Source organism: Candoia aspera, chromosome 1, assembly GCF_035149785.1.
Source record: "Candoia aspera isolate rCanAsp1 chromosome 1, rCanAsp1.hap2, whole genome shotgun sequence".
Lineage (NCBI taxonomy): Eukaryota > Metazoa > Chordata > Lepidosauria > Squamata > Boidae > Candoia > Candoia aspera.
In genome coordinates, this window is record NC_086153.1 from 20,048,827 (window position 1) to 20,061,449 (window position 12,623).

The 12,623-nt window shown below is 43.2% G+C and overlaps 1 protein-coding gene across 1 annotated transcript in view; it reads right to left on the reverse strand.

Annotated features, from left to right (window-relative positions):
- Positions 1-1,912: 1,912 nt before the first annotated feature.
- Positions 1,913-12,623, reverse strand: part of FSIP2 (fibrous sheath interacting protein 2) — a 67,152-nt gene continuing 56,441 nt past the window's right edge. The window contains exons 16-21 of the mRNA XM_063291113.1: positions 12,140-12,304; positions 11,391-11,491; positions 8,074-8,102; positions 7,175-7,227; positions 4,735-4,798; positions 1,913-2,145 (exon numbers count right to left, since the gene is read on the reverse strand). Of these exons, the coding sequence (XP_063147183.1) occupies positions 1,970-2,145; positions 4,735-4,798; positions 7,175-7,227; positions 8,074-8,102; positions 11,391-11,491; positions 12,140-12,304 (588 nt within the window). The 3' untranslated portion in view covers positions 1,913-1,969. The remainder of the gene's footprint in view (positions 2,146-4,734; positions 4,799-7,174; positions 7,228-8,073; positions 8,103-11,390; positions 11,492-12,139; positions 12,305-12,623) is intronic.

Sequence of the window (12,623 nt, forward strand, 5' to 3'; positions counted from 1 at the left end):
AATGTTTGAGTATTTCCAAATAGCTTATACTATTATCTAAGCCTTCCCAAAGCAATATAAAATACATTTCAGAAGGTAGGAAACACTGACATGTTTGTTGACCAAGCTGATGAATCAGTGTCCTTGCTGCCCTCCAAGGTGCCAAGATGCCTAAAGATCATTGCACCATCTTGAATTTTTCCTCCATTGCATCTGAGTAAGTGCAGGTTCCAGAGCTGCTAAACCCTATGACAGAATGGAGCAGGTAAGAGTGCCTTGCCATCCTCTTACATGATCTCCCAGGCATACAAGCTGTGCTGAGAAGTGATAAGCTCTGTCTGGGAAAATAGTTGAGAACGAAATAGATAAAAGTTTTCACATATGTACAGAGTTTCTCAGATGAGAGCGGGGAGGAACTTGAAATGGGTCAAGGGAGTTGCTGTTTCAGATGCTCACACACCAAGTGGTATCTGGATATTTTCAGACTGCTTAAGATAGGTTCTGAGGTAGATTAAGACCACTGAAGAGAATTCATGGGTGATTCAAGTTCACTAAAAAGACATTGCAGTGTGGGATCACATCCTTTAGGTGCAGAAATGAAGAAAAGAGAATCCAAAGACAAGACTATCAATGTTTTGCTTGACTTGAGGAGATTGCCAGCAAAGTTGTTGCTGAAACTCATGATTAAGGAGAATTTGGAATAAACCCACATACTGTGATAAATGTTCTACTATTTCAGGCAGGGAGATAGTTGAGCTTAGAATGCAATAAAATTTACTGCAATACATTTAGGCAAAATTTACTGCATACCAACCTTTTGCAGGAAGATGGGGGGGTTGTTTATCTTCTGTTACTGCATGCCACTTACAGAGCTGTAAAAATCAAATTCTCAGAGCAGCTATTTTTTTCTACCTTTAAAATGGTACAAATAAATAATGCTTCTCATGTGCTGCATTTTGACGAATCTCCCAAACCTTATATTCCAACCCTCCATGCCCTGGGTGACAAAACCTACCCTGCTCAACAGAAATAAACTGATAGCAGTTTACAAGATGGATTCCTGCACTTAGTGCTATCTAGCTGGTTTGGTCTAGTTTGTGCAAACCAAAGTTTTTCTGAAAAGTTTATCTGCATGGAGATGGTGCCTACATTGATTCCACTGCATTGCTGGCCATTTCTGGGCTTCTTCATGCTAGTGGAGGCGAAATGGCAAGACTTGGCACATCTGAGGTACCTGCATAATCTCTGCTGTTGTGGCAGCCAACACAACCTCTTACCGCAGGTCTTGTTCAATAGCTGCAATTGGAAAGCTTAGCACAACTCTTCTGTGATGGACAGCATGGCCAGTTGCTGCTCCCTCTCATTCTTCTACAGCCTTTTTCTAATGCTGGCACTCCAAGACTCCCGATACTCTCTCTACTGCTGGGTCTTCAGATCACAGCTGCCTCTTGGTTCTGGGCAGCCCGCCATGCATGGAGGCTGCTGCTGCCACTTCTGCCATGCCTATTCAGTGAAACTGCCATGGCCACTGCACTTCTTTTGATCAGCTCAGCAACTTTTGGAGTGAAGAGCAGGAACTGATCTGGTTGTTGCATAATGTAAATAAAACTCTTGTGCCCACCCTTATTATTTAAGAAAGAGGGATAATACATACATACATACATACGAGAATTAATGAACCTCTTGTTCATTATTGATGAACTGCCCTTCAGGCAGAAAGGAGCATTATGAAATAGCCAGAGATGATGGATACTGGGTTACAGACTTCTGTGGCAGGGAAAAATATTGGAGAATGTGCAAATACTGGGCTGCATACCTGAGGACAGGATCCAGGACAGCCACTAAATTTTGCATAAGTAGATTATTCTACAGATATAGTAAAAGGACTGCCTGGAAGACCTCTTACTTTAGAAGCATGGAGCAAAGGTCCCTGTTTCTGATGAAAATATTTATTCTTTCAACTATATAAAGAAGCATTTTTATTGGGGGCCTAATCCCCTGGGGGTTTCTCTTGACCTGATGCTGATTGGGTCAGGTTGCTGGCTGAGGTTCGAGAGAAAACTCTTGAAAGAGCAGTGGAGACTTTCTCAAACACAGAAGATCGTTGGCGGGGCGGTATACTTCCCCCGGGGCTAGTGGTTGCAATGACTTTTCCATCCTCTTCTTCTGTGGAATGAAACAGAGCTCTTGTGATGGATATGCATGCCTCAATCTGTCACTGGGGCAGGGAAACAGAGACTGGGAAAAGTAAAAGAGAAGAGCAATTCTCTGATCCAGGGTTTCTCAACCTTGGCAACTTTCAGATGTCTGGACTTCAACTTCCAGAATTCCCCAGCCAGCATTTGGCTGGCTGGCTGGGGAATTCTGAGAGTTGAAATCCAGACATCCGAAAGTTGCCAAGGTTGAGAAACACTGCTCTGATCAGCCTGTTTGTCCTATGAAGATTTCATATCAGTAGGCCATATGAGTAGCCCCTGAAGTCTCACTTTCATTTTTGTGATTTTTTTAAATCTCCCATTCTTTCATTAGTTAGTTTGTTATGGATGCCAGAAGCAACCTTAAGGTATTAAAAAAATGACATGCATACATACACACCTACCCAACATGTCATACACACCTACCCACCACGCCATTTGTTTTGAGGATAAGCAAGATTATGCAAAGCACAAAAAAATAAGAAATAGTAAGCTAAAGAAATTAAAGGCACGAGGCAAGAAAAGGAAATGTGGTGGAGGCAGTGGGGGAAACGATGTGTTTTATAAATGCTTTTTAGCAAAGCATGGTAAGACCATCTATAACTAGCAGAAGTTGGTCAGTCAGTGAGGCTTCCTATTGATTTACAGAACTATTTGCTTAGAGAAGCTTTCCTACAAATTAAGAATTCTCTTGAGGCTCAACTTTCTCCAGCCTGGTGCCACTCAGATGGGTTGGGATTGCACCTCTTTTTCTGCAGAGTCTTTAGCTGCAGGTCTAACCCATCTGGGAGGTACCAGAGTGGGGAAGGCTGCTAGAGTCTACCTGGAAGCCCAGGAGAAAGCTTTAGAGCAGCGTTTCTCAACCTTGGCAACTTTAAGAAGTGTGGACTTCAACTCTCAGAATTTCCCAGTCAGCAATGGAGTTGAAGTTCTCACCTCTTAAAGTTGCCAAGGTTGAGAAACACTGTTTTAGAGAAAAAGGAGAGCCAAACTCTCAGTTCTCCCAGAATGTTGTTACCTATACCACCTGGATTAGTACATCAATTGCTTGCTGATGAACTTCCTTTCTTAGGAAATGACTGACAAAGATTGTTCTTAGCCATTCTTGATCACTGTTTATGAGGCTAAGCTGACTTGTTTTCATCAGTTCAATGAAAAGGTGATGAAAAGCAATAGTTAATTCTGGGGTTGGGTGGATAAGATATCCCATCTTTCTAAGTTTACCTTAGCCATCCCATCTGCAATTTAAGAATAATACTGGTTTGTCTTACAAGTTAATTATTTGAATATTTAAATAGGCTAGATAGTACAGGAGGATTTTTAAAAATGGCATGGTCCAGTTTCGATCAAGTCCATATATTCTTGGTTTGTTAACACAATTGCTTGAGGGATATAAAAGAGTATACTCTTCTCATTCATACCCTTTCTATATGCTTTATTGTTAATTTGCATTAATAAACTATAGCTGCATTCTCACAAGTTCAACTTTCTTACTGAACTAAATCCAGACAAACACTAGAGTTAAGAGTTTTTGTTTTCCTTTGTAGCTAGTGGTCATCCAGATTTTCAAAGCCCTGATATAGTGGCCCTACACTAACACATTTTTTGAGTTCACACAATATATTTAATAATAAGCTCATTATGCAGGGAAGGTCCAACCAACATGACACACTTCTGCAAACCTAACCAAGGTTAATATTAACAAAGCATTTTATGTGAATGCTGCCTTTGGATTTTAATCTATGCTGGTGTTGTGAATACAGCATATAGGTCATTATTTCCTAAATTCTGAGAGAAGGATATTTGATATTTTAATTTTTCTAATAAGTCAGAATTAAGTTTACCTGGTTACAACCTTTTTGTTCTTGTATGATTTACTTTCTAAGTATACATCTGCTTGGAAAAGGATCCTGATCCAAAATAGTGAGACAAATTGATAAATCCTTCTCAGGGCAATTACACCCACTCCTCATTTAGCGACCAAGTTCCATTGCAACGACCAGGTTGTTAAGCGAAATGGTTGGTAAATGAACACGTGACAGAGAGAGAGAAAGAGATGCTGCAAAGATCATTGGTTGCTGCTCTCTCATTCAGATGAAGTTCTCTCGTACAGCTATGCCAGCATTACTCTCACTCTGGCATGTGCTGTTGTCAGGCACACGAAATTTGGTCATAAATGTGCGCATTGGTTAGAAAATGAGTTTTTTATTATTGTATTTGCAAATGGTTGCTAACCAAGGTAGTCGTTAAATGAGGAATGGGCGTAATTCAGCTGAATCAGCAGCAACACAAAGGGCAGCTCAGAAGCATAAAAGGATCCCTTCCAAGAGCACAGGCTAGTGACTTAGTCGGAGATGCAACACTGAGTAGCTTTTCTCTTGCCAGCTATTTGGGATCCAGGGCCTCATTTTTTAAATTACTCCTGAAACATACCACAAAACTTACTAAAGTAGACACCACCAGGAGAGTTCTGGTAATTATTCCCAGCTCAGAGGCTCCACTCCTATCTGATTCTGAACAGAGTTAAAAAGGCAAAGGTTACTAGGAGCATACCACATACCTGTTTGAGCTTCCGAAACAGAGTCTGGGACATGGCTATTTTTGTCATGATAGACAGAGGTAATCTGCAGAAGCAGGAAAATGAAATCAGGAGATAATAAGCATGTCACTTCTACTTTAAATTTATTCAGATTCTTAGTCCAGCTAGCCAAATTTATCAGAACTGGACTGCATATCTTTGAAGTACCATTAGATGGCAGTAAAGAGATAAATAAAACTAACTACTGCCATTTATGGTGGTCATCTGTATTTTTGCAGTCCAGGTCTGGTGGTCCTAAATCAAATATTGTCTGCCCAGATGGGCAACTGCTCTATAGAATCTAGGCTCACCCAACTGATTAAACTAAAATATGGATGGCTAGTTTCTGCCTACATATGTTCTATGAATCTTGGCAGTGTAACTAGTTTATCATTCACTACATAGCAAACTCACCCAACTTAGTTAATTCAGTAAACCGTAACTAAACTATGGCGATGTTTACAAGATGTATAACACATAAATGAATTAATCCATTTTGAGGGCTTCACTGAGAAATTAGGCAATAAAATTTACTGCAGACCAACCTTCCACAGGAAGGAGAGAGGATTTATTTATCTTCTGTAGCTGTATGCCACCTAGAGAGCTATCTAGCTGTGAAAATCAAATTCTCAGAGAAACTGACGTTTTTCTCTCTAAAATGGTACAAATCAAGAAAAAAATTGAAATATTTTACAAGACAGTGCTTATATGCTGTGTTTTGACTGATCTCCCAATCCCCCTCCCAACTCCCACCCCTGGGTGACTAATTCTACCCAACCGAATAGAAAAAACTTATTAGCAGTTTACAGGTTAGATTCCTGCACATGAAGTTACCTAGCTGGTTGGTTTAATTTGTGTAAATCAAACTTTTTCTGAAAAGCCCATCTGATGGAGCACACATACTGCACTGCTGAAGACTTTTGGGCACTCATGATGCTGATGGAGAGGAAATGGTAATACTTTGCAGAGTTGAGGTGCCTGCTTAGTTCCTTTCCTTTCTTTATGCCAGGAATACTTGCAGAGTTAAAACCCAGCACCTTGGACAGCGTGGTGTAGGACAGCTCTTGTAAGGTATTATATACCAAGCTCTCTGACTAGAGCAGAGGTGTGCAGCTATTTTCCAGACAAATGCTATATTAGGTCTTTGAGAGTCATGGCAGGGCTGCATTACCAAAAGTTTATTTAATTAAAAAAATTTTTTTTAATCTGTTCAATCACGTCTAATTCTTGGAGACTGCCTGGACAAGTCCTTGCAGTTTAATTGGCAAGATTTTTCAGAAGTGATTTGCAATTGCCTCCTTCCTAGGGCTGAGAGAGACTGACTGGCCCAAGGTCACCCAGCTGGCTTTCTGCCTAAGGCAGGACTAGAACTCACAGTCTCCTGGTTTCTAGCCTGATGCCTTAACCACTACACCAAGCTGGCGCTCTAATTTAAATAATGACAGTATTTAAATGACCCCTCCCCCATGCATTTAACATTAACCTCAAAAGAGGCTGGGGTTGCATAATACACTGAGCCCACAGGCAAAAGGTCTTTAATTGACCTGTTAAGCATGTTATGTGAACCCAGCTCATGAGTTAGTGGGTTTGGTGAAAACAAAGAGAGATTTTCTGAGCCTTTTTTATTCATGATACTGGCATGATTAATGGGAGGCAGCATTTGAGAGGAAGAGAGGATAGCTGATCAAGAGCCAGTGTGGTGTGATGGTAAAAGTGCTGGAGTGGAGGGACCCAGGTTCTAGTCCTCCCTTAGGCACAGAAGCCAGCGGGGTGACCTTGTCCTAGTCACTCAGCCCAAATCAGCATCCGGCTCAGTGACAAGGAGGCTGAACAACCAAACCTCTTATCACATCATCCATGTGACCTAGGCAAACTGTACATAACAAGCAGTTCCTGCAACCAGGCAAGGCAAACACTAAGAAGTAGAAGATGCTGAACAGCTAGCAAACAGGTACCAGGCACCCAAAATTATAGGACGTTTTAGCTTTAATAAAAATAAACAATAAGGGGGTGAGAATTGGAATGAGCAGTCAATTGCACCAAGATGTATGTGGCATCTTCTTTGTCCCCTGCTATTTGGAATGCCCAGGATTTCCACTCACAACCATTGTAGGAGGACAGCTGTATTAGTTTATGGCAGTGTTTCTCAACCTTAGCAACTTTAAGATGTGTGGACTTCAACTCCCAGAATTCTGGTAGTTGAAGTCTACACATCTTAAAGTTGCCAAAGTTGAGAAACACTGGTCTATGGTCACAAAAATCTGGTAGTACCTTTTCTGACTAAAACTTTTATTAAAAGGCATAAGCTTTTATGTAGCTCATGAAGGCTTATGAAATTGTTAGTTGGAAAAGATGGTACCAGACTCCTCTTGATTTTCACTCGGTGCCAGAGATGGAGCTAGAAGCTAGAAGACCACCTTACCTCAACAGCAGCTGTCTCTTCTGTATCCCGGGAAAGATGCATGCCAACAACAGCTGGAACAAAATTGGGAAGAGGCCCGTTAGTATTTAAGCCCACTGCTTTCAAGGAAGAATAGTCTGCCTACTGTTTAGGGAGGGAGGGGGCAGTTCCACACTCCTCTGCCCGCAGAGCATGGGCATTATAGTCCTCACTTGCCTGAAGGCTCTTTTAGCATGGAAGTGTTCATACGAGCCTTGCAGCTAAGACAAAGATGAGCAAAATTTTGGTGGCTGATGTCATGAGTAAGGATGGCGAGCAGGGGGCTCCCATCCAGACTGTCAAGCGCATGCGTAGCACTGAGGAATTGTTCAGCCATTCAAAGAGACACAGATTGGGACCGCCTTAACTCTTGGGGGTTATATGTCTGGGTTTTTCCCACGCTTCTTCAGTTTGTTAGGATTCCTGTTAAGTACTAGCAATAAATATTAGAGACCAGTTCATTGTCTCAGTGTGTTTCCTGGTTGTTAGGACAGCTGGGATGGACACACTTAACATTCTGGAGGTGAGGCACAGTGGGTGGATGATAATGCAAAGGGAGCAGGGCTACGAAATCACCTGAGGATATTCTGTTTTTTCTCCTTTGGGGGAGAATTCTTAATGATTTTCTCTTAATACTTACGTGACAATTTCTGAGTGCTTCTCTTCTCAGAACATGGGAGAACATGCCATCAAGTCTGAGCAATTGTATTGCTAAAATTTGATGGCACAGCTGGAAGAGTCCCTAATGCCACAAAAAAGGACCTTTTAGGCTGCATGTGACTTTGAGACCACACATTGCCCACCTCTGTTTAAAGACGGCAAAAAACAGCACACAATATTGAGATGGCATTTAACTCTTTCAAATCAGTTCTGATAGTCACCTTTTTCAATTGATGCATCTTTTTCATCACTGAAAAACAAGCAAAATAACAAATGAAAAAAAGCAAAAATGTCACTGTTTTTCTCCAGCCACACCATATTTTCAATTGTCTGGAGGCACTCCCTTCTAAATCAAGGCCACAGGGAAGATAATACTATTTTCTATGTGGAAATAGTATGCATAGTACCATTTATTAAGGCAGTTGTCTGAACGGCTCTACTGCTGAAAAATTTACCTTTCTGCCTCAAGTTTCTGTAAATGTTAGATTGCATGTAGAATTTTACAACAGTTCCCTTCCACATGGTGGAATGTTACACAAGCCAGATTATGAGCTGCAGCTTTGCCAGTGTCTTTCACCACTTGCGCTGCTCAGAAGCACCAGCAAGCTCATTTGAAGTCCTCCTTAAAGCATGTACTCAGATTCTGTACAAAGCAGATACATCAAAGTTTTTCTCCTTTTATTTGTAATTCTAGAACTTGAGATCATCCAGGGAAGCTGGAGATTCAGGACTAATAAAAGAAGTTACTTCAAACAGCATATAATTTATTTATTTATCTACGAAAATTGAAATGTTTGCTTCTTGTTTTATTATAGTGTGAAGTATAAAAGGATTAATCATGCCTCGGTGCCACTTTCAATAAACCAAAACAGGGCATAGCAGACTCTGTGAAGGACAGAGGAAGGGGTTGCACTGAGAGCCGAGCCAGTGTTTGAGGCCCCTGTCTGCCTTCTCTATGAAGCCCTTGAGAGGCCTGGTTACACTTCTCTTCCACTTGTAGCTGAGTTTGGCAGCAGCCCATTCCTCTGACCCACTCAAAGCCAGGATGAGCCTTATTACCTACGAGTAAGGATGTGTGAAACTAGGCTGAATCTGCCATTACCTAAAGATGAGCAGACACGTATGCAGAGAGGACAAAAGCCAGGAAACTTGTCTAAAAGATCCCTTCAGGGAGGTAGATAAGAAGGAAGCAAGTCGTTAAGGAGACAAAGGAAAAATGTCACCTGGAAAAATGTCACCTGAACCAGACAAAGGAAGTTGGGCCTGAGTACATGGAGAAACCCCCCCCCCCCCCCCCCGCCACAATCCCATCTACAGCTACCAAGCTTGTGAAATCAACAAAGCAAGGACTTTTGGGGATAAAAGCGGTCCCAAAGCCCACCCACTCCTTGAGTTGTCTGTCTTTGGATCCAGAGTTGGCGGCTTCCGTCCCTCTAGCTGGTGCCTGGCAGCTTAGTTGGACGGGGTGGGGGGGTGGGGGGGTGAGCGCGTGCCTGGGGGGGTGAGTGCGCACGCGCGCGCGCACGTGAGAAAGAGCAAATGTATCTTGCAACCAGTAAAGTTTTGCTGTTACTTTAAATTCACTGGGTCTCCATGTATTTCAAAGAACCTGTTGTGCCTCAGTGTTCGGTTGGAAGTTATTTGTGTGTGTCCCTAATTACTTCCTGGCTGTTGACCGGGGCTGCGTGTCTTGTCTGCTCAAGCCGCACCTATCTGGAAAACCCAGGTAGAAAGCAAGGGGGGCTGACGAGATCTGCCTGCCTCAACAGGCTGTTAGTCTGAGTGATTGACCATAAGCTGAACCTGGGAGCTTGTGTGTGTAACAGATGTACTTCTTTGTCATTGTCCCCAGCCACCATCTGCGACTTAGCCAGAAATCATGCTACTCTAGATCTCGGTACCAAGAATGCCCCCACTGCATATCTGGAACAGTTCTAGTCTTCCCTTCTGTCCATGCAAGCTTTAATGCCCAACATTCTAAGGGTGCTAATTGAGGGTTCCTTCAGCTTAATCTCCAGCCCTGCTCAACATCCTCTAGTATGTGAAAAGCCTCCTCCAATGCACAAAGCTGTGGCTACTCATGGACTGCATTTTTTTTCAATTCTTGAAAGAAGGGGTTAACCTGTTGATTTGACCTACTGGCCACTAGGTGGCAGCAAAGAGTCAGGCGTTTAGGATTTGTATAGCCAAGAAGCAGCCAGTGGATAAGTGCTGGTGAAGAGCTGGAGGTTAAGAAAGGGTATGAGAATCAATGTGGGAGCCTAAGAGCATAATGTGAGGAGAGGAAGTGAGGAGCCAGGGCTTCCCTGGAAGGAGTGGCCACTGGGAAGGGAATTCCTGCCAGGCAGGATACAGAAGTGTACCCACAAAGTCCTTTCAATTACATGTGCAGGTATGGGCTAATCAGTTTCACAGCTTTGCAGGCTTTGCATGCTCAGGTCTACCAGTCAACTAACCAATTCAAACAAGAAAAGAACGTGACTGCAGAAACCAAAGTTTTGATTACCTTTGCAGCCAAAAAAGGATTGAAAAGCAGGAAAGGACCAAATTGAAAGGAGTGATCCTGTCGGCCTCCCCATGTAAACCAGATAGGAATCACAACCAGATGAGTTAATTCTACTTTACTGTAAAGCTACATTGACAGAATCTTGCAAGTCTGAAAGTACCATTCTCCCCCACCCCCTGGTCTCCTTTGCAGCCTGAGAAACTAGGGAGGGTCCCTTCTGAGCCTCTTGCCCCTCCCACTATCCAGTTGCTGGCTCTTATCTGACCGTTCCCTTGGCAATGTCTCTTTGCCAGTCTCCCAAGGCCTTTCCCACATGCCATCACAGATCCCACAGAAAACCAGCAGAACCAGCTGCAGCCACAGGATTGCTAGCATGCAGTGCATCATTTCAGGCCACCTCCCTGAAGCACATCAGGGTGCCCGATATTGCCTGCACCCAGCATCCTGAGGTGGAATAGGAGGGAAAACACCACTTCCAGAGCACAGCACAGTTTGTCCTCAGGCTGCTTCAACTGCAGGCAGACACTGAGATACAGGCAGAGGCTTGTGCTCAGGAAATGGTTAGCGGGCCATCCTTGTGCCAGGGCAAGGAGGTTGTGTGAACTGGCAGTGTTCAATAATTGTAACAATTCAAACATTCAATATAGTATCACTTGAAATATGTTGAGGGGATATGCTGAGGGGAAAAAAACATTCACAAGTAAGTGCCACTCACACATTGGGTGTGTGTATGTGCAGGCATGTGAACTGTTCAGAGTGGTGGCTATCATCACAGAGAAAGCGTGTCTGCTTGTCACTGCCAGATGGCATCCTATAGATCAGTGTTTCTCAACCTCGGTGACTTTAAGATGTGTGGACTTCAACTCCCAGAATTCTGGGAGTTGAAGTCCACACATCTTAAAGTCACCGAGGTTGAGAAACACTGCTACAGATCCTAGAAAAGGCAGCACCTCAGGACTTTCTCTAAAGTCTGTGTTGGGAAAGCAATCTTCTGAACCACTTTACAGGCCTAACCAGCCCCCAAATCCTTACCTCTTGGTGGCCTGTGCAGATTGTACACTAGGCTGCAAGGACTTACTGGGGGTGCTCTGGCCTGTTTCAGTGAGAGGAGAACCAGGGGAAGAGGCGACAGCCTAGGGGGGAAAAAGGAACATCCCTGTTATCACCTCAGGATTCTCAACCCCCCAGCCAGTGCTTCATTTGGAAAGCAGAAACATTTTATTTTTACTTTCAGAAGTAACAAGCCATTTCTCCCAATACTGTGTCCAACAGGTTAGTTTATTAGTCCCGTGCCGTGGTTGGCTTGACCCCTGCATGGAGAAACACTCGTCATCTTAACCTATCTCCAGCAACAACCTATAGCTCCTCTTTTGCTTCTTCCCATTCTCATTTTGGTGGTGGTGTTTTTCTCCTAAGTGAGCTAGCTTCCCTCATCTGAGCAGAACCCCCCTTGCCCTCACCTCAGTGGCAAATTCCTCTTAGCTTCCCCCTGCCCTTATGGCCTTGCCAGCAAAGGTGAGCCTACCAGGAGCTCATACTGCCATCAGGGCCATTCTCAAGATCACGGTAACTACTAAGCCTGCCACCACATCAAGGCCACAGTCACCTGGGAGGGGGGTGTCCCATGAAACAACACTTAAAAAAGAACGAAAACTGAACAGGGCATATTTAGCTAAGTGGCCAGAAGATGAAACGCATCTAGTTTTTCTTTAAAAAAAATGGAAAGAAAGATAGATAATCTGAGCCCTAGATAAACAAGAGAAGCTCTTCCTTTGCCTTACCTCATGTACATGGTTTGCCAGAGGCAGGGATGTAAAAAGAGAGTCATCTTTCTTATCTCTGGGGAGCCCACTTCCGCCACTGGTGCTAGACAAAGTTGAAGATGGCAACCTGCTCATTTTCCAGCTGGATGCCTTTGCTGTGAGGGACTTGTGTAGGCTGTGCTGCTTTAGAATGAGAAGAGAGGGGTCTCAAAACCATTGGGCCCACTTTGATCACAAAATATCGGTTTTATGGAGACTGGTATGACGGAAATGTTTGTTTTTTTAGTTTCCCCCTTTCTGCTGTGTGTGTATGTGCAGGTGCATTCATGCAGCTGGGTGGCTGTGCCCTTTATATTTAAAATATTCCTTCTGACTGAAAATAGCACATTACGCACCAAAAGGACTCTAGTCTGTAGAACCTTGTGACCCAATATATTATTCTTGTCAGGGTTTTGTTGTAACCTCTGTATTAAAATCTGTGATTCCTCAGACTTCTCTAGAA